Raw genomic sequence first — 21,519 nt, 5'->3', positions numbered from 1 at the left:
CTAAAATTGATTAAATAAATACAATTCCTAATCAATCTACACACAATACCCCATAAGGACAAAGCAAAAACAGATTTTTTATGTCTTTTCAAATGTATAAAAAAATAAAAACTTAAGTACTGAGTGAAGGGTCTGAATACTTATGTAAATGTGATATTTCATTTTTTACATTTGGCAAAAATTCTAAACCTTTTTTTTGCTTTGTCATTATGGGGTATTGTGTGTAGATTGCTGAGGGGGGGGGGGGGGGGGGAACTATATCATCAATTTTAGAATAAGGCTGTAAGGCAACAAAATTAGGAAAATGTCAAGGGGTCTGAATACTTTCTGAATGCACCGTATGTCCGGAACCAGCCCTGACATTGAACCCAATCAAGTATGTATGTATGTGTGTGTGTGTGTGTGTGTGTGAGAGAGAGTCTGTGTCACACTTCCCAAGCAAAATAGAGAAACTTTGGTGAAACAAAATGCTACGCCAGACATTGTCATTCATTTTTCAATTTATTTGGTATCACATCTAAAATGACTGGCTCACATTTTACACAGAACATTTGGGAATATATACCAGTGTGCCACTTTTAGTTGTTTTTTTTATTTACTCTAATGCATTTTTACTTAAGCTGATTGTTGCACAAGAGTACAACAGGGACATTTGAACTTAGACAACTGAGTCTTATGTCAATTTCCCTCTAAGGTTGTTACATTAAGTGATTTCTCTTTCATCTTCGTTCCTCTGGTACCATCTACAAGCTTTTTCCTTTATCAGCAGGTTTCAATGCGGTGATGTCATCTAAAATGGACGGACCGCTGTAGCCGTTGGTTTCCACTGCCTCCAGCTTCTTAATGTAATCCAGAGGTAAGCCGTTTTGTTTTGCTCCAAGACAAACAACCTGTAGGACAAAGTTAGTTGCTTTTGTTAATAACACGACCCATGGGTATTTGCATAAATCATTCTACTTCTGTATTGGGTTTCGACATTTTGCTATTAAATATAACACAAATGCATGATATGGCCAATGGAGGCATCCTTCAAACTGGCTATCAAAACGATCATTATTTGTGTATGATCAGGCTGCTTTATAGCAAAAGACAGACATATAGCGTACCTGTTTGTATGGAGGCGAGGTCTGGTGAAGTGTGAAGTTGTTCATCTGGTAGGTTCGACAGAGGACCTCTCCCTCGTCTGTGTTAATGGTAACATCTAGTGGACTGTAGAATCCTATTCCCACTCCTTCCTGCCTGGAGGACACACAGTTAAGGGTAGTTAGAAGTTGTTAATCATTTGGAGATACTGTTGATTGAAGTTACAAATTCATGCCATTCTCTACAGTCTGTAAAACAATCCAGAATGTTATATATAAATGCCATAGACATCAGTTGTACCACTTTTTCCACTGGAACCAGAATTTTATTAGGACCTGCTTGAGGGAAGAGAACTAGGATAACCAGGGGCTTATTTCCATTGATTCAGCCTTCTGGGCAAATATGTACATTTGGAATATCCCACTATAGGTCCTAGGACATCTCAGCAACAATTCCTATTCAGGGCTGTTCAACTTCACAAACCGCACCCCATAGTGATAGGCCTATAACACTGTAAATGAGCCACCCACTTGTCTAAACTGATGAGGTTGTCCTTGTCCATCTTCCAGACCACTCCCCAGACCACATCTCCCTTAGACTCTTCTATAGTAGCAACACCACCATGCCAAGAGTTGGTGTTGTTGAACTCTTTCTTCCAGTATCCAAATTGAATCACATGATCCTGTCAAGCAGAATATTCAAAAGCATACACAGTAACTTCATAATCACATGTGCGTAGCCTAATCACAATTATTTGTTAAAGCATTACTAACCGCTTAATTAACAGCTTGCACACGTATCATGGCAAACGAAAACTCCGATGCCAACCTACAATGCTTGGTGCCAACTTCTCAGCATCTTCACAACAAAACATACGCACTGAAGCCTACCTTCAAACTGCCCGTTGTAACAAAAACCGCGGATGGATTCTTCAGCTGCAGTCTTTCCTTCAACAGATTACTGCCATAAGCGAAATACATAAAGTAGTCGGACACGAATGTGTTTGAAACACTTGTTCTATTATTTTCAGCGGTGGCAGGAACCGCTTTTGACGCAATTTGTTGATGGAACAGTGCAAGTAAAATCGTGTAAGTAAGGTATGACATGGTCTATCCGTTTTGTGACGGTGAGTATGTTAACCAGTTGGTAATGTTGTCATTTTATTACTTGCTGTCTCTAGAGAATGGGCTCGCCTACTGTATCTCAGCGTGACGGCGCGCTGATTGGCTGAGCGCTAAACGAGGAGGGGCATGCATGAACAGACAAAACAGACAGAACACCCTGTCCCCTTTAGTTGATAAGATTATCCTTCTTTTTCATTACATTTCTAACATGATTCAGTTACAACAAAACATAGTATCCATTCTGGGTGAAATGAGAGAGGGGTTTTTATAATAAATGAATGCAATTTAAACTAGTGTGTTAATAGTGCCACTTGAAGCCCAGTGGTGGAAAGTACTTAAGTAAAAAATACTTTAAAGAACTACTTAAGTCGTTTTTGGGGGTATCTGTACTTTCCTTTACTAATTATATTTTTGACAACTTTTAGTTTTACTCCACTACATCCCTAATGAAAATAATGTACTTTCGACTCCATTCCCTGACACCCAAAATGATTTGTTACATTTGGAATATTTAGCAGGACAGGAAAATGGTCCAACAAACTTAAAGAGAAAATCCCTGGTCATCCCTACTGCATCTTATGTGGCGGACTCACTAAACACAAATGCTTTGTTTGTAAATTATGTTGGAGTGTGCCCAACTGAGTATTACAATTGTTGGAAAAATTACTTGTGTCATTCACAAAGTAGATGTCCTAACCGACTTGCCAAAACTATAGTTTATTAACAAGACATTTTTTAGTGGTTGAAAAACTAGTTTTAATGTCTCCAACCTAAGTGTATGTAATCTTCCGACTTCAACTGTACATTTACTTTCGATACTTAAGTGTATTTAAAACTGAATACTTTTAGACTTTTACTCAAGTAGTATTTTACTAGGTGACTTTCACTTTTATTTTAGTAATTTTCTATTAAGGTATCTTTACTTTTACTCAAGTATGACAATTGGGTACTTTTCTACCAATGCTGAAACCAGACTTTTTTGCAGTGTTGTTGGGCTAATATTCACATCCGTAGCAACATCCCCCTTTAAATCCTTTCTCAATAGAAGCATTGAGTGAATTGTAGCTTTAAGATTAAAGTTAAGAAGTAAGATTAGGAGATTAGGAGATCGCATGCTTTCTGTGATGGCACTGAACGTATTTGGAGGGATCCCCCTTTTGAAGAAACTCACAGTCAACAGATGTTGTACACAGGAGCTATCTGATTTGCTATGCAGGATAGTTAATATGTCACAGTCAATAACAAGCCTGACATTTAAGTCAGAGGAGATAGTCACTTTGAGACCACCAAACTGCTCTGACACCAAAGGAGCTGTTCTTGAGCTTCCTCATTTCTATCATATCAAGAGGTGAGATTTTCATTCCCTAATGCGCATCACTTAGAAAAATGTGCATTCAAATGCTTTGAAAACATCACAGATCTCTTTGTGCCTATAGTTGATGAGCCACAGACACAGCTTCTGCAGTCTGGCATCAAAAGACTACAGGCGTTTGATTTTTACAACAAATGCATTTCCTTTGAGTCAGTTTGTGAAACAGTATTCAAACTCTCAAACACAGAAATGAATGTAAGAAATGATCAATTCTGGAACATCACCACATCTGCTGTGAGAAACTGCCAGGGGATAAAGTGGATTAATTTCTATTATTATGAACATGAACATGATGCAATTAACTTGAGTTTGATCCATTATTTGAAGAATCTCAGTGACACTCAAAAGGGTCCCGTTCTGTGGCTGAAAAAACTGTGCCTGTTTAGCTTTCACATCACAAACATCACCTCAGAGCAGTTTGGTTGCTTGAAGAATCTGGAACAGTGGATTTTGTTAGGAAATCAGATTACCACTGTTGTAGATTTTACATTTAAGGAACTAGGTAAATTGAGGTTCCTAGACCTACGGAATAACAAGATCTCTCAAATAACAAAGAACAGTTTCTTTGGCCTGCATGGCTTGGAGAGCCTAATTCTGTAACTAAACACATTTGAAACGATTGAAGCATTTGCCTTCATCCACCTCACTTTGCTGAAGCATGTATGTTTAGGGGACTTTCACCCTTGCCTAGTGAGTTGGAGAGTAGCGTGAATGTGAATCTGACACATATTTGGTGTCTTCCCTCAAGGGTTAATGCACATTAACATTTCTTCCATGTGGTACACCCTCAACATCATCATCGGCAGCAACAGCACCCCAAAACCAGGGATTTCTCTTCAGCTCAGTGCCACAACTGTATTCTTCCAGGACTGCTGGAGACCGTTTTTCCAGTCTGTCGTCAGCCTCATAGCCATAACAGAACACCTCCTGTGTGGGTCTCATTTTGCCGCAAGATACTTCACCACCCTACAGTACCTTGGCTTCAATTCTGTGCTGTCAGCTGAATTTGTGGACATGACTGACCTGAACACACTTGTGGAGCTGAGGACAAACAGCTGTATAGTTTCAGCAGGCGTGACATGTAAAAACGAGAATGGAATCCAGAACTTTGCCAGGTAAGAAGAAAGATGTACTGATAATGAGGAGCATACCATTTATTGTACAACCATATAGGCAACACACGCATAGAACACCAGCATGGCCGTTTAGCATTTGGACTTGCCATCTAGGCCTGGATGTGCAGCCACGACCTGTTTTGAAAGCTTTCTCTATTGATGGTGTCCATAATATGAGTATCAAGGCATGTCTTTGTTTCCATCATTGCGCCATCCATCTCAGGTACTCAGCAGCCAACTGTTCCCTGGATGTGGGCTTTGTCCTGTTCCTCAGCACCTCGGGGGCCTGCTCCTCTTCATGCTGGTGGTGCTGCTCCGTCAGCTGGCTCGGGAATACCTGCTGGCCTTCTGCCACATCATCCTCGCCTGGCTGGAGGCTGTACGGAGGCCCAACCCCAGGGGGCGCTATTGCTATGATGCCTTTGTATTGTACAGTGGGAGAGACGAGCGCTGGGTGGTGGAGCAGCTGCTTCCGGGCCTAGAGCAGAAGGAGCCTCCTTTCCTGCGTCTATGTCTGCACAGCAGGGATTTCCAATTGGGGAAGGACATTGTGGACAACATCACAGACAGCCTCTACGGTATGTATCCTGGACCACTAGAAATACTATATACAGACACACTGATTAAAAATGCCAAGCCTATGGCATCACCATCTAATGATCCTTCTTACTGGTCTGGTTCCAGGCAGCCACTACACCGTGTGTGTGGTGAGTCGTAACTACCTGCGCAGTAACTGGTGCTCCCTGGAGCTGCGGCTGGCCACACTCTGTTTGCTGGTGGAGCAAAGGGTCATCATTATCTTGGTCTTCCTGGAGGAAATCCCCCCTCGCCAGCTGTCTGCCCACCACCGCCTGTCTAGGCTGGTCAAGACCAGGTACGTACAGTATGTGGAGAGGGGGTTCTGTGAACTACACTCAATCATTTATTTAACTAGGAAACATCCTTGCGAAACATACAGTGCGTTCGGAAAGCAGTCAGACCATTTGAATTTTCCCACATTTTGTTACAGCCTTATTCTAAAATGGATTCAACGTTTGTCTCTGTGGATGGTTTGTCCTCTGACAAATTAACTGTAAATTTCGGTGTTCCTCAAGGTTCCGTTTTAGGACCACTATTGTTTTCACTATATATTTTACCTCTTGGTGATGTTATTCGGAAACATAATGTTAACATTCACTGCTATGCGGATGACACACAGCTGTACATTTCAATGAAACATGGTGAAGCCCCAAAATTGCCCTCGCTGGAAGCCTGTGTTTCAGACATAAGGAAGTGGATGGCTGCAAATGTTCTACATTTAAACTCGGACAAAACAGAGATGCTTGTTCTAGGTCCCAAGAAACAAAGAGATTTTCTGTTGAATCTGACAATTAATCTTAATGGTTGTACAGTCGTCTCAAATAAAACTGTGAAGGACCTCAGTGTTACTCTGGACCCTGATCTCTCTTTTGACGAACATATCAAGACTGTTTCAAGGACAGCTTTTTTCCATCTACGTAACATTGCAAAAATCAGAAACTTTCTGTCCAAAAATGATGCAGAAAAATGTATCCATGCTTTTGTCACTTCTAGGTTAGACTACTGCAATGCTCTACTTTCCGGCTTCCCGGATAAAGCACTAAATAAACTTCTGTTAGTGCTAAACACGGCTGCTAGAATCTTGGCTAGAACCCAAAAATGTGATCATATTACTCTAGTGCTAGCCTCTCTACACTGGCTTCCTGTTAAGGCAAGGGCTGATTTCAAGGTTTTACTGCTAACCTACAAAGCATTACATGGGCTTGCTCCTACCTATCTTTCTGATTTGGTCCTGCCGTACATACCTACACATACTCTACGGTCACAAGACGCAGGCCTCATAACTGTCCCTAGAATTTCTATGCAAACAGCTGGAGGCAGGGCTTTCTCCTATAGAGCTCCATTTTTATGGAATGGTCTGCCTACCCATGTGAGAGATGCAGACTCGGTCTCAACCTTTTAAGTCTTTATTGAAGAGTCATCTCTTCAGTAGGTCATATGATTGAGTCCAGTCTGGCCCAGGAGTCTGAAGGTGAACAGAAAGGCACTGGTGCAACGAGCCGCCCTTTCTGTCTCTGCCTGGCCGGTTCCCCTCTCTCCACTGGGATTCTCTGCCTCTAACCCTATTACAGGGGCTGAGTCACTGGCTTACTGGTGCTCTTCCATGCCGTCCCTAGGAGGGGTGCGTCACATGAGTGGGTTGAGCCACTAACGTGATCTTCCTGTCTGGGTTGGCGCCCCCCCCCTTGGGTTGTGCCGTGGCGGAGATCTTTGTGAGCATCCTTGTCTCAGGATGGTAAGTTGGTGGTTGAAGATATCCCTCTAGTGGTGTGGGGGCTGTGCTTTGGCAAAGTGAGTGGGGTTATATCCTGCCTGTTTGGCCCTGTCCGGGGGTATCGTCGGATGGGGCCACAGTGTCTCCCGACCTCTCCCGACCCCTCCTGTCTCAGCCTCCAGTATTTATGCTGCAGTAGTTTATGTGTCGGGGGGCTAGGGTCATTCTGTTATATCTGGAGTATTTCTCCCTTCTTATCCGGTGTCCTGTGTGAATTTAAGTATGCTCTCTCTAATTCTCTCTCTCTTTCTCTCTTTCTTTCTCTCTCTCTCTCGGAGGACCTGAGCTCTAGGACCATGACTCAGGACTACCTAGCCTGATGACTCCTTGCTGACCCCAGTCCACCTGGCCATGCTGCTGCTCCAGTTTCAACTGTTCTGCCTGCGGCTATGGAACCCTGACCTGTTCACCGGACGTGCTACCTGTCCCAGACCTGCTGTTTTCAACTCTCTAGAGACAACAGGAGCGGTAGAGATACTCTGAATGATCGGCTATGAAAAGCCAACTGACATTTACTCCTGAGGTGCTGACCTGTTGCACCCTTGACAACCACTGTGATTATTATTATTTGACCCTGCTGGTCATCTATGAACATTTGAGCATCTTGGCCATGTTCTGTTAGAATCTCTACCCAGCACAGCCAGAAGAGGACTGGCCACCCCTCATAGCCTGGTTCCTCTCTAGGTTTCTTCATAGGTTCTGGCCTTTCTAGGGAGTTTTTCCTAGCCACTGTGCTTCTACACCTGCATTGCTTGCTGTTTGGGGTTTTAGGCTGGGTTTCTGTACAGCACTTTGAGATATCAGCTAATGTAAGAAGGAAAATACAATTTAAAAAAAAATGTCAATCTACACACAATAACCCATAATGACGACGCGAAAACAAGTTTTTAGACATTTTTGCAAATGTATTAAACATAAAAAACAGAAATACCTTATTTACATAAGTATTCAGACCCTTTGCTATGAGACTCGAAATTGAGCACAGATCTGCGGAAGGGTACCAACAAATTCTGCAGCATTGAAGGTCCCCAATAACACAGTGGCCTCCATCATTCTAAAATGGAAGAAGTTTGGAACCACCAAGACTCTTCCTAGAGCTGGCCGCCCAGCCAAACTGAGCAATCGAGTGAGAAGGGCCTTGGTCAGGGAGGAGACCAAGAACCCAATGGTCCCTCTGACAGAGCTCCAGAGTTCCTCTGTGGAGATGGGAGAACCTTCCAGAAGGACAACCATCTCTGCAGCACTCCACCAATCAAGCCTTTATGGTAGAGTGGCCAGACGGAAGCCACTCCTCTATAAAAGGCACGATAGCCCACTTGGACTTTGCCAAAGGGTTACCTAAAGGACTTTCAGACCATGACAAACAAGATTCTCTGGTCTGATGAAACCAATATTGAACTCTTTGGCCTGAATGGCAAATGTAATTTCTAGAGGAAAACTGGCACCATTCCTACGGTGAAGCATGGTGGTGGCAGCATCCTGAACTACACCCTGGCCAGTGACCAGATACAGTACTACACTCTTTTAAAAACGGTTCTAAAAGGGGTCTTTGTTGGGTGAAAATGTTCTACCTGGAACCATAAAGGGTTCTCCTACAGAGATGAGCCAAATAACTCTTTAAGGTTTAAGAGAGCACCTTGTTTGTGTACATGTCTAGACAGTGGTATTCTGCTTCCAATGAACTTTGTATGGACTGTGTGGATACAATGACCAACCGTTATCAACAGCAGAGGGAGACAAAGACCTTCAATCATATACAGTACACAGACTTCCATTGTTCAAAATATGTTTTCAAGGAAACATTCTCATCTAACAATGAGGTTTATGGCTTTGCATACATTTTTATTATTTGATTCAATAAAATGTTCTGTCTCTCCTGCCTTCTTCTAGCGTTGCATTTACTGTATGACACAGATATATGATACAGCTGATTTTCTCTGGTCACCATCTCAGCAGAGCCACATACTGGAAACTCACTTGGGGGGTTCTACTATGCTAACATATGGAATTGTCTTAAGATGTTGATACCATGGATCATTTAGCTATTTGATTTTGAGGTGTATAACAGAACAAAATGGAGAACACCATCGTGTTCGTGAGAGTCTCATCTTTCCATAGAGTGGTCATATTAGTTGGCCAAACCGTTTGGATGCTACAGACATTTTTGCGAGTAGACCGATTTTTGGTATGTCTCATGGTCTGACAAACACCGCTGTAGCTCGGCCACCTTCTACTGCAGATGCGGAAGGCCAGCATAAGCAGATATCGCTAGCTTTAATTGGTGGATTTTTATGGGGATTTATTTATTATGTTACTTAGATTGACGCACGGGTGCATCAGTAGACTCTTAAGGATTAACAGCTGAAGTGATCTTGAATGTAGCCTGATCTTATATCTTTCTGTGCTGTCTTGACAACGTGGTCATGTCACTGACCCATAGGATTTGGAAAGACTATCTTGAATGAGGCTGATTTAATGCCATTGTACCCTCTATACAGATCAACACAGAACATCCGGGGAGGTTTTATTGTCCGCCGAAGTAGTACAAATACACATGATCTTATTCTACATTCAATCCCTATACAGTCTGAGGGATGCTCATTGTCATCATCATCATTGTTATTTGTCAGTAAACAACTATTCCTGAAGAGCACTTATAGATGTAATGTTGAGGGTTTCTCTAACCAGTGGGTTAGTGAACACAGTTCTCTCTAGGCAGGTTTGAGTTCCTAGAGAAAAATAAATGCTGTCGCTACCTTGCTTTCGAACCAAGGTGCATAAACAGTGGAGCAAACTGGAGATGAGAAGATATTCCGCAACTCTTGGTAGGACAATGGAAGATGTTGAAGCAAACTTCTATTGTCCTACCAGGAGTTGAGTTCCTAAACATGGCAGTTTGTGCAAGGTGTTGTTAAGCGTCAGATCAGTGGTTGGCTCTCTCCTTGGCTCTTTTCATAATCCGCTCCAGCTCAGCCATGACAGGCAGTGGGCCCTCATACTTGTTGGTCTCGATGGACCTCAGCTTCTCCTGGTAGTTCTTCGGCAAGCCATTCTGCTCCGCCCCCATTAAAATCACCTGGCGCAACCAGAGAACAATCAACATAAAACATTTATAATTTAAACAGAAGTTAAACCATATTAATCAGACAATCACTATTTTCTGTTATCTAACGACAAATAAATGACCATTACAATCCAGAACATGAATAGCAACTACCCTTATCCTATAGTAACTGCCCCAAGAATGTGTGTATCTCAAATACTGTACCCATCGGACCACACATAGAACACGCAACATAACAGAGGAACAATGCACTCAGCTCAAAGGTATGAGTCTGGTACACACACGACAGAGCACTGCACAAAGCTTCCGTGGTCACAAAGCCACGCTCCACACCTGTTACATTCGCTGGCTGTTTTTCTCAGACCACTTTGATTATTTAGCTAGAGCTTTTAGATGTGCAATGAACCATCTGGAAACACAGTTTAGTAACTGTTCACATTGTCCAATACAGTGCATGAGATTGGGTACATCCTGAATGAATTGATGGATATATACTAAATAAAAAATAAAACAAATCCTGTGTTCTTGCGACAGCCAGAATATGAACCTAAATGTAGCGTTCCAGATGCTTCAGAGAGGGAGGTTTTATTTTGGAGAGGGGCTGTGAGTGAATTGTCAAAAAAATTTATTGACCTAGGTTGCTGCTCTTTCCCTATTGTCTTTTCAACACAAAGCCATCTGGGAGCTGTCAGTGGCAAACGCCAGAAAAAACACCAAAACACTGCTATTTTTGCCACCACAGTGAGTGAGTGACAGAGACTCATTCAAGAGGATGATGTCACCCACACTGTCATCCACAAGTGATGAGTGATGTGTGAATTCCTTTTTCCAATGCGTTACATGTGGGTGTTTGATTTGCTGTTGTTTTGGTTATGAATTTGACCATATAGAGTATATTGTTTTATTACAATTCATTTGAAAAAACATTTGTTGGTAAATACCTTTTAAGAGACAACTTTCTGCATTTCTCTTCATTGTCCCACTGTATATCAATGGAGAGCACCAGTTTCAATAACAACGTTCCTCTCTACACTTTGTAAGGTCCCTAACTTCTTACAGGATTCAGTGTCAAGTCCATGTTCTTAAATGTATTTGGAATAAAAGAGAAATAACTAGATTGAGAAAGTAAGACAGTGTGTGAGAGAGAGAATGAGAGAGAGGGGGGGGGGCGTGTAAAAGGAGTTGTGTCTCCTTGAGGTACTGTGGCGATGGTGGAGCGTAAATACAGCTGTTCATGATGTAGGTGCGACAGTTGAGCTCTTGGTCCCGAGTCTTCACGTTAACCTCTACAGGGCTGTAGGCCCATAGTCTCACATTCTCCTGGCTGCACACACACACACAAATATGAATATACCCAACCACACAACTTTAGAACTGGTTAGAACTAGACCACATCAACCACAATGAAGAAGCACTCAGAATGACACAACAGACCAAGTATTTATTTTTTAACTAGACAAGTCAGTTACATTTACATTTAAGTCATTTAGCAGACGCTCTTATCCAGAGCGACTTACAAATTGGAAAGTTCACACATATTCATCCTGGTCCCCCCGTGGGGAATGAACCCACAACCCTGGCGTTGCAAGCGCCATGCTCTACCAACTGAGCCACACGGGACCACATTTAAGAACAAATTCTTATTTACTATGATGGCCTACACCGACCAAACCCTGGACGACGCTGGGCCAATTGCGTGCCGCCCTATGGGACTCCCAATCACGGCCGGTTGTGATACAGCCTGGATACAGTAGACACAGTATGTGCCAACTAGGATTAGGTGAACTAGATAAAGGTATCTTACCTGTCTAGAGACTCGAGTTCGGCCACGTTCATCCTCCATACCACTCCCCACACCTCGTCCGCTGGGCTGTTCTCGATGGTCGCCACACCCCCATGTCAGCGGTCACTGGCCAGACCCTTGTAGTTCCCAAATATCAGCTTGTAGTCCTGGAGAGAAGGAGAGATAGAGAGGGTCAGGTTAAGGTCAGGTGTCTTCCCAGGTCCTCCTTATAGCCAGGTCGGGTCGGGTCGTACCTTGAGCCTGGCCACACAGTGGATGGAAGCGGAGGGGTTCTTGAGCTGGAGCCTTTCCTTCAGTAGGTTGCTGCCGTAGGCAAAGTACAAGAAGGTGTGGGTTTCTATGTTGTCATCCATGCTGACAGAGAGGAGGAGAAGGAGTAGGAGCAGGAGGGGGAAGGGCAGGGTGAGGTGGAGGAGAAGTCAAGGGAAGACAAGGAGGAGGAGAGAATAGAGAGAAACCACAGTCAGCAAGAGTGCTTGGAGGCGGAGCAGAGACGCAAGGAGAGGTCATGAGCGCTACTGTGACAGAGATTAAACTCTGCTCCCCCCTCTTTTATACCAGCCCTCTCTCCACTCACTGACTCCCCATTCTCATGCTAATCCATCGGGCCTGCCCTGTGCTGTACTGTGCTGTGCCCACCACTGCCACACAATACACACACAGCCTGCTGGTTGCTGAGCCTTATGGCCTGAGCTGGCTGAGCTCACAGTCACACCAGCATGTCATTCACAGTGTGCTGCAACAAGCCTGCATAGCACTGTCTTGTGGACAGAGAAGTTAGTGATGTGTTGCAGCTGATGCTTTGACAAATAGGCCAATCCATCACTCATGTTTGCTTGCGTGCACATGGATTTATGTTTACACCGCCGATGGTAATCAGGCAAACCTCAATTATGTACAATGAAATATCATTTGAACTTTGCTTTGAAATTATGTCATTGGCACTGACTGGTGCAGTGGAGGGTAAATGCAGTTTACACACCTTTTTTATTTTGTGCCAAGCTTTACCAATATTTTGCAGAAAAATGCATTGAAAGTATAGGAAGCATTACTGGTCACGGGAATGGAAGGCTAAACATAAACATGGCTGGTTCATCAAGGTCCAGTAGGTAACTTTGTGTGCGATCTGATCAAATTCACATAGAAAAGTGAGTTATAGATTGGTAATTCCTATTGAAAGCAAGTCTGATGCGCGGCATATCTGTTCTGTGTGTGCTATTTCTATGCTTCCCATCTTTAAGTTTAGCTTTTGCGTCTTTTTACTTTCGGTTTTGTACACCAGCTTCAAACAGCTTAACATACACTATTTTGGGTTATTTAAAATATATTTCACAGCAGTTTATATTTTACAATGATTCTCTACACTATACATTTCTTGTTTTGTCACATAAACTTAAATTAGGCGAACATAACAACATTTTAGCAACCAGGAAATGGCTGAGCGATTTCTATCTATTGTACCTTGTGTTATTGGTCATGTTCCCTTGCTCCGACATTGCTAATGCATGCCAGATCTTACAATGCCTGGATAGGTATTTTACATATCAGCTAACCACATCACAACCAAATCTCTATTTTTGTTATGGAAGGGTCCAGACACCTTTTTTGGGATTTCACATGTTTTTAAGAAACTTATCCCAAACAGCAAACCACTTCCTCATCCTTGTGTAAAATGGGGCCCCCAATTTTTTTTTTTAACAAAGGCACCAAAAACACAAAAAATTAAGTCCTTTTAGAAACAGCAAAGTTCGTATAGTGATGCAGGTCTAGATGTTGTACACATGTGTCATTCCGAAATGTATCTGCAACGTTCTATTCCATTTTATTGCCACTCTAGCAATACCTCTCCATCCATTCTACAGGTAACTGCCAAACACTTGAGTAAATGAGGGATACAAAGTATATTAAAAGCATGGAGTGCTTCCACACAGGAAGTTTCAGACGCTTACAGAATCAAGGTGCATTGAAGCTGTTCTGACAGCTCCTGGTGGCCCAACACTGTATGAAGACACTTTATGTTGGCATTTCCTTTATTTTGACAGTTACCTGTAGCAATATGTTATAATGACAATGGAACAGCTGGATAGGGGAAACGGCTTGAGTTGCGCAAACGGGAATACAACATTGCAGATGTACACATGAAATTGTGTCAAACATCTAAAGACCTGCATTTGGGCTCACGAGTGGTACAGTGGTCTAAGGCACTGCATCTCAGTGTAAGAGGCATCACTACAGTCCGTGGTTCGAATCCAGGCTGTATTGTATCCTGCAGTGATTGGGAGTCCCAGAGGGTGGTGAATAATTGGCCCAGGGCAGGCTGTCATTGTAAATACAAATGTGTTCTTAACTTGCCTAGTTAAATTTAAAAAAACACTATACTGAGATGTTTGCCGTTTCTAAAAGGACATAAGTGGACATTTTTGGTGCCTTTGTTCATGTGTTTTTCTAGGCCCCCATACTACTCAATGAGGATGATGAAGTGATTTGCTATTTGGGGTAAGTTTCTCAAAAACATGAAATCACAAAAAAGGTGGCTGGACCATTCTATTACATTCCATTTACATCAAAAATAGAGATTTGGTTGTAAAAATATATATTCGTCCTTTAACAGTGATGACCATGAAAACACACAAGACTGATAGCTATGTTCAACAAGTATATTATTCTTCCTGCTTTATCTAGCTCTATTTGTGATATTTTACCTTGCCTTGCTAGCTTGATAGGTAATCCATCTCAGATGACATGTCACGACTTCCGCCGAAGTCGGTCCCTCTCCTTGTTCGGGCGGCGTTCGGCGGTCGACGTCACCGGCCTTCTAGCCACCGCCGATCCACTTTTCATTTTCCATTTGTTCTGTCTTTGTCTTTCACACCTGGCTTCACTCAACCAATTACTTGTTTATTATTTAACCCTCTGTTCCCCATGTTTCGTTTGTGAGTGATTGTTCTTTGTACATCGGTCCGTGTTTGTGGGCTCGCTATGTTGCTTTGTAATTTTGAGTAAAGTACGTTGATTACTCATATCTGCTGTCCTACGCCTTACTCTACACCAGCTACACACTGGACCGTTACATGACATCTGTTATGTGTTAAAGATGCAGTCTGGGGTTATAAGCACTTACAAATTTGTAACATATTGTCTGAATAATTGGAATTTATAATATCATAAAACACATTTTTGCAATTGGTTACATATATGAAATGGATGATTTTATTGTATTTTTTATTTATTTAACCTTTATTTAACTAATGATGTAGTACACAATCAAGCAAAAAAAATTCTGTGACTGTTTATGGCTGGTGAGCACTACTTTACAAACTACTGGTTGAAAGGATAAAAAACTTTTGGAGCATCACTTTAATTTGCACAAACTGCATTTGAAGATGCATGTGATCATAAACAAAGACGTTTCTGATGAACTGCATGCGCAACGTTGAATGACGTGGACAGAAAATTGGTCTAAATGGATGATGGTAATGACCCCGTTGTACTCATTGCTTGAGCCCATAAGGATTGCATAGACTAGCCAGAGATTATGGAGGAATTTCTCTGAGCTAGCCTACTGGAATATGTTTACCGCGCCCACTCAAAACAGCGTTTCGCAGCGTTTCGCTCACTGATGGAGCGGGAGAAAGAACTAACCAATAGGAAGCAAGCGTCCAGCCCACATCGTACTCTCGCATTCATCCGTGGAGTGGAAAAATCCATCCCAAACAGGAGGAGGACCACAACCTGCAATTGTCCGTCTGCGAAGTCAGAAACGGAGCATATTTCATACATAAACTAAATGTGTTGAAGGATATCATTTGATTACATACTGCAGTTGATTAAAGTAGATTTTTTTGTTTAATTCAAATAATGTTGTGTGCGCAGAACGCCTGATTTCTTTGTGCGATAAGAAAAAGGTAGAATTATTAATAAAACCTATACTTTGCTTGTTTATCATTCAAGCAGATAGGAAGAGAACACTCCTGGCTGCGTATACAAAGGTAATATCAATCAGGTTTTTATTGTGATTTATCCTTATTAAACTTGAAGAATGCTTCTGTAATATTCACATATTGATCAAGAGCATTGTTGATCAATAAAAATGATAGTTTACAGAACTGAGCCCCGAGGCTAGAATATCTCGAGGCTAGAATATCTTCCACTTGTGTGTCGCTGGTGTTGTTTGATTTATTGTAGCATGTGCAAGTGCATGTGAGGGACATATTGACAAGTGAGGGGGTACAGTAAAAGAACGTAATTTTGGTTACATTCTGATGGTGGGTGTTTTAAAGTGGCAACTATCAGATATAGCTGCTTGATTTGGCCATTTGAATGCATGTAGGGTATTCACTTATTTCTACATTTCTCTCCTTGTTTTATTCATCACGGTTTGTACACAGGATCATTTTTATTTTACTGTCTGTCACTGTCGGTCTGCATTAATTAATTCATCTCACCCTTGTTCCTTCCAACAACCTATTGATATATATATATTATATCCTGCATGGATAAAGCTAGAGCCATAAGCATGGACAGCCATGGATGATGTTGCCGGTTTTACTGGAGAACATTCTCGGTCTCATACTCAGGCCCTATCATGTTTGTCCTGAGTCGGTGTGAAGAGGGGTGAGAGAGAGCCCCAGGATGGAGCCAGGGAGTGGTCCAGGGTCGGGGGCTGGAGCCCCTTCCTCCATTCACGTCCTCCAGCTCACAGTGGGGTACAACTTTTCACCAATGGAACTGTGGGATAGTGTGGGTCTGCAAAGTGACTCAATCGTTCTGCTAGACATGTTTGTAAGATTTGACTAGGGTCTGGATGGAATAGCTAGATTCTTAGGGAAGGATCCTGCTAAAGTTGTAGCTGGTAGGATATCCAAAGATCTTACATGATCCTTGGAAACATTACAGCAGGTTTTGTTTCCAAATGTCAAGTCCATCAATAAACAAGTGTAGGTTTATAATTGATCAAGCCTGTTCTTTTTCTATCAGTTGTTGTCAAATGTTTCAGACTTCTACAGAAAGTCACGCTTAGTCTTACTCTTGAGTAGGGCAGACAATCTGTTTCTTCCTGTAGGTGGCCGTGCTGCGTTTGAAATGGTCACATACAGTGGATACAGTATCACATCTCCCGTTGGATTATATCAAATCCCCAATCAAATGAACAAGGGAAAAATAACTCCTTGAAAAAAGATGCTGTTATGACTATAGAATTGTATTATTATTATGGAGATAAAACCTTCACCACAATCAGTCAAACTAGCTGACCGAAACTCTTACTAACTTAAATCCCTGGTATAGAGCTTTGGACATGCTAAGCCTTAGTGGTGGCAGCCTCCTCATTGAAAAGCACTGTGTTTTCTGGTTTAGTCATAAACTTTGCATTTATATATATATATATATATATATATATATATATATATATATATATATATAGAGAGAGAGAGAGAGAGAGAGAGAGAGAGAGAGAGAGAGAGAGAGAGAGAGAGAGAGAGGAGAGAGAGAGAGAGAGAGAGAGAGAGAGAGAGAGAGAGAGAGAGAGAGAGAGAGAGAGAGAGAGAGAGAGAGAGAGAGAGAGAGAGAGAGAGAGGCCAGGTTTTAGAACGGCTGCCATGTTAGAGCCCATATAGAACTTAGTTCTTGAAATTTTTATGATGTAACAATGCGAGAGCGCCTCTGACAATTCTCTATGAAATGAAAAACAGAGCAGCGAATTTGACAGATGTTTTTATTGATTAGCTTTCAATGTGTATAGAAGTCTGTACTGTGTTGTGCTGTCAACAAATTGCATATCTGCTGTCACTGGAAATCTTCATAGGTTTTGAAAACTATCAGAAATAAACAGGACAATGCGGAAGTGTCAAATTATCACTTAACAGCTATGGAGGAGAAAGTGGCGCTGTCGCAATGTTCAGATATATGGCTCTGGTATTTCCGTAGTCCAGTCTTTGCCGTGAAACATTGGTGAATGTGTCAGAAACCCATCCCAAACAAATAACGAACACAAACAACTGAACAATAATATCTCTACAAAGAGGGGAGCTGACATGGTTACCATGGCAAACATCAGTTCCGGGTGTTTTGTCACCGAGCAGTAGTACACCCTCTGGCCAGACTTTCCCACGAAGGGCGAGCCAAGAGTCATGCTGCCCTGATGGTGTTCCAGACCAATATCATTAGCAGGCAGCAACTCAGGTACTATACTTGATCTTAGCTAAAAGGTTGATGCAGTGGTGTGTTGTGGTGTGACTCTCGCAAAAGAAAAATGTAAGCAATTCTATTTCATTGTAAATAAACAAGTGTCAAATTGTGGATGAGGGAAAACAAACAATACACTCATTAAGTGTATGCAAATGGTCTCACCTGATCAACCCATCTTGTGACCAGTGTACAAGATTTAAGAGCAGACTGGGCACATTGCTTGAGGAGACAGAACGGCCGTGTGTCAAAGACCCATTGAGAGACAAAGACCCATTGAGAGAACTGTTATGTAACGGGGTCTTAACTTTTCAGACAGTCTGTACCGCAACAGTCACTAATTGTCCATTGTTGCCAGGGCTATGGGCCAGGGAGGAGTTGGCTCTCGTTCCTGTAGTGTTCCTGTACTGAGCAGGCATGGGGTCTCTGTTCCTCACAGCAGCCACATTGACGTGATGTCAGGACCTGTTAAAGCATTTACCATCAGAACCCTAACCCAGACGGACTGTGCCTCACTGTGGTGGACGTTTTGTCCAGATCTTTCCGGTCAGATCTGACCCAATCCCAGGCAGCCTCCAGCCTCTGGCCTTTCTGCTTTTTATTTGGAAGGATGTGACCAGTTGAAAGCTCACCATGGTGCATACAGACCAGTTCTGGGTTACAGACAAGAGGATATGATGTTGACCTCCCGCGAGCAGCTCTTGCTAAATTCCACATCTGTCGACAAAACATGTCCCCTCTCCCCTAACCCCTCTCCGATTGTAAATATGCAGGCTGGGTTGCTTTCCTCTACTGCGTTCTCTGTCCTTCAGACATTCTCCCTCCTCCCTCCACCCCAATGATCACACCACACCAGTCCCGTGGTGTGGTGTGGTGTGGTTCCTTAACTGTCCAACTAGGACCATTATGAAATCCCAAATAAACACAGCTAATGCATCAGAGAGGGGGATGTCATCTGGGACAAATAGCAATGCATTTGTGTTATGTCAGTGGGGAGCAATGGAAAACAGAATTCAGCTCAATTGTACAGCTGCACCCCTCACTGTGAACCCCACTCTGACCCCCGCCCTCCCCTGACCCCCAACCCTCCCGTAACCAATCCTGCTGTTGCCTCATACAGCTCCTCCAACATGGTCCCATGGCCTCCCTCCACGAGGCTCTAGTCCCAACTGGACAGCGTCGACCATTAACTCCTGTTGTATCCCATTTAGGGCTGTTTGAGCACCGTCTCCCACCAAAATGACGGCCACTGCCTCCCTATCTTCCCTGACAAACCGTTCCACCAGCCTCAGCCTGATCTGGGACGGATTCAACAACAGTTTGTGGGATGTGCAGCAAGCAGCAAACCGCACGTGCACCCTTCAGGCGACCATTGCACAACCAGTCTAACCCCCATCTGAGACCCTGGTTTGAAGTGGATGAGTGGAAGGATTGTCACAGTAGGAATTGTGAAACATATGGTGATAATTGTGTTAGACTTGTTCATAAGCTGTTTGTTTTAATTTCAAGTTTGTCACATGCAGAAGTACAGTGAAATGTATTTAATATTTAATTTTTAGTATTTAATATAAACCCATCATTATCAATCTAGTACTAAAGAATAACATAACGTAGAACAAAAACACAGATAGTTGTCATTCTGGAAGGTTCTCCCATCTCCACAGAGGAGCTCTAGAGCAACCATCAAGTTCTTGGTCACCTACCTGACCAAGGCCCTTCTCCCCCATTGAGAGAACTGCGCAGTTTGGCCGGGCGGCCAGTTCTAGGAAGTACTTGGTGTTTCCAAACTTCTTCCATTTAAGAATGATGGAGACCACTGTGTTCTTGGGGACCTTCAATGCTTCAAAAATTGATAACAGATCTGTGCCTCGACATAATTCTGTCTCGGAGCTCTACGGACAATTCCTTCAACCCCATGGCTTGCTTTTTGCTCTGACATGCATTGTCAACTGTGGGACCTTATATAGACAGGTGTCCAATCAACTGAATTTACCACAGGTGGACTACAATCAAGTTGTAGAAACATCTCAAGGATGATCAATGGGAACAGGATGCACCTGAGTTTAATTTCAAGTCTCATAACAAAGAGTCTGAATACTTATGTAAATAAGGTATTTCTGTTTTTTATTTTGTATACATTTGTAAAAATGTCAAAAAATGTTTGTCATTATGGGGTATTGTGTGTAGATTGCTGAGGGATTTTAAAAAATTGTATATCCATTTTAGAATAAGGCTGTAATTTAACAAAATGTGGAAAAAGTCAAGGGGTCTGAATATTTTCCGAAGGCACCATATGTATAGGGTTAAAGTGACTAGGCATCAGGATGTACGATAAACAGAGTAGCAGCAGCTTAAATAAAGATTATATGTGGGTGTGTGTCCGTGTGTGTAGAGTCAGTATAAATGTGTGTACATGTTGTGTGTATTGGAGTGTCAATGTGCGTGAGTGTGTAGAGTCCTGTGAGTGTGCATAGACACAGTACAAAAAAATGTATAAATACAAGGGTCAACTCAGATAGTCTTAGTAGCCATTTTGTTAGCTATTTACCAGTCTTATGGCTTGGGGATAGAAGTGTTTTAGGGGCCTATTGTCACACCCTGATCTGTTTCACCTGTCTTTGTGATTGTCTCCACCCACCTCCGGGTGTCAGCTGTTTTCCTCATTAGTCCCTGGGTACTTATTCCTGTGTTCCCTGCTTGTCTGTTGCCAGTTTGTCTTGTTTGTCAAGTCAACCTGCGTGTTATTCTGTTCGCCAGCTTTTTCCTTCGCTCTGTTTTTGCTAGTCCTCCTGGTTGTGACCCTTGCCTGTCTGGACTCTGAACCCACCCAAATGCAATAAAACTGTAATGGAAATGTCCCTTTTTAGGTAGAAGAATGTGCCTTACTGGTTGACTTGTTACAGAAAACAACTATTTGAATCATTGACACCTCATTGACACACATCTGACTCCAGTACTATATTTCAAGTTGTATGAACAGTAACAAGGAAAATAAATACATTATTTCCAGCACTGAATCTTGTACTGTGAAGTCCATTGTACAAAAGCAAACACATGATATCTGAAGCTTACCCTAAGGAATATAAAAGGTATTGGCGATGGTCCACTGTCTCTATGACAGGCTTATAAACTCAGGTTTTTAAGAAGAGCTGGGAAAATCAAACATTCACCTGGGTTATGTAAACTCTCTAGCCTATGCCTACCTATTAAAACGTTAGGCCCTCCCTCTCAAGTAAGGGGACCTCAGTAGAATGGGCAAGCGTTCTATAAACTCCATGCTATTTCTTCAACCATTGCAAATGTGTCTGACTCGAACAGCCTCCTGTTGACACACTTTCCCTGTTTCCCATAGGACGCTGTCATTGGATTTGTTCTATTATCAAGACAGGAGTGCCATCCCTACTCCCGGTACTTCAGACTT

At 42.5% G+C, this 21,519-nt stretch overlaps 2 protein-coding genes and 2 pseudogenes across 2 annotated transcripts; 2 read left to right on the top strand and 2 right to left on the bottom strand.

The window, feature by feature from the left end:
* Positions 1 to 498: 498 nt before the first annotated feature.
* LOC120031141 (gamma-glutamylcyclotransferase-like) lies at positions 499 to 2,263 on the bottom strand. Its single transcript, XM_038976737.1, has 4 exons — positions 1,974 to 2,263; positions 1,614 to 1,765; positions 1,107 to 1,239; positions 499 to 890 (listed from the first exon to the last, which is right to left on the bottom strand). The coding sequence occupies exons 1-4, from the start codon at positions 2,187 to 2,189 to the stop codon at positions 744 to 746; spliced, it is 648 nt and encodes a 215-aa protein (XP_038832665.1). The 5' UTR covers positions 2,190 to 2,263; the 3' UTR covers positions 499 to 743.
* A 1,505-nt stretch (positions 2,264 to 3,768) lies between these two features.
* Positions 3,769 to 4,698, top strand: LOC120030899 (annotated as a pseudogene).
* LOC120031244 (toll-like receptor 13) lies at positions 4,349 to 7,442 on the top strand. The gene is made up of 4 exons (XM_038976908.1): positions 4,349 to 4,694; positions 4,918 to 5,272; positions 5,379 to 5,568; positions 7,326 to 7,442. The coding sequence occupies exons 2-4, from the start codon at positions 4,993 to 4,995 to the stop codon at positions 7,330 to 7,332; spliced, it is 477 nt and encodes a 158-aa protein (XP_038832836.1). The 5' UTR covers positions 4,349 to 4,694; positions 4,918 to 4,992; the 3' UTR covers positions 7,333 to 7,442.
* A 2,452-nt stretch (positions 7,443 to 9,894) lies between these two features.
* LOC120030898 lies at positions 9,895 to 13,411 on the bottom strand (annotated as a pseudogene).
* Positions 13,412 to 21,519: the final 8,108 nt, after the last annotated feature.

The sequence above is a fragment of the Salvelinus namaycush genome, chromosome 37 (genome assembly GCF_016432855.1).
Source record: "Salvelinus namaycush isolate Seneca chromosome 37, SaNama_1.0, whole genome shotgun sequence".
In the NCBI taxonomy this organism is placed as follows: domain Eukaryota; kingdom Metazoa; phylum Chordata; class Actinopteri; order Salmoniformes; family Salmonidae; genus Salvelinus; species Salvelinus namaycush.
This window is presented reverse-complemented; position numbering and strand designations above follow the sequence as displayed.

Coding starts and splice junctions, on each gene's coding strand:
- LOC120031141 (XM_038976737.1), bottom strand. CDS start 2,189: ATGTCATACCTTACTTACACGATTTTACTTGCACTGTTCCATCAACAA. Junction 1,240..1,613: donor AACCTCATCAGTTTAGACAA/GTGGGTGGCTCA, acceptor TGTGTCCTCCAG/GCAGGAAGGAGTGGGAATAG. Junction 891..1,106: donor CCTCGCCTCCATACAAACAG/GTACGCTATATG, acceptor TTTGTCCTACAG/GTTGTTTGTCTTGGAGCAAA.
- LOC120031244 (XM_038976908.1), top strand. CDS start 4,993: ATGCTGGTGGTGCTGCTCCGTCAGCTGGCTCGGGAATACCTGCTGGCC. Junction 5,273..5,378: donor CATCACAGACAGCCTCTACG/GTATGTATCCTG, acceptor GTCTGGTTCCAG/GCAGCCACTACACCGTGTGT.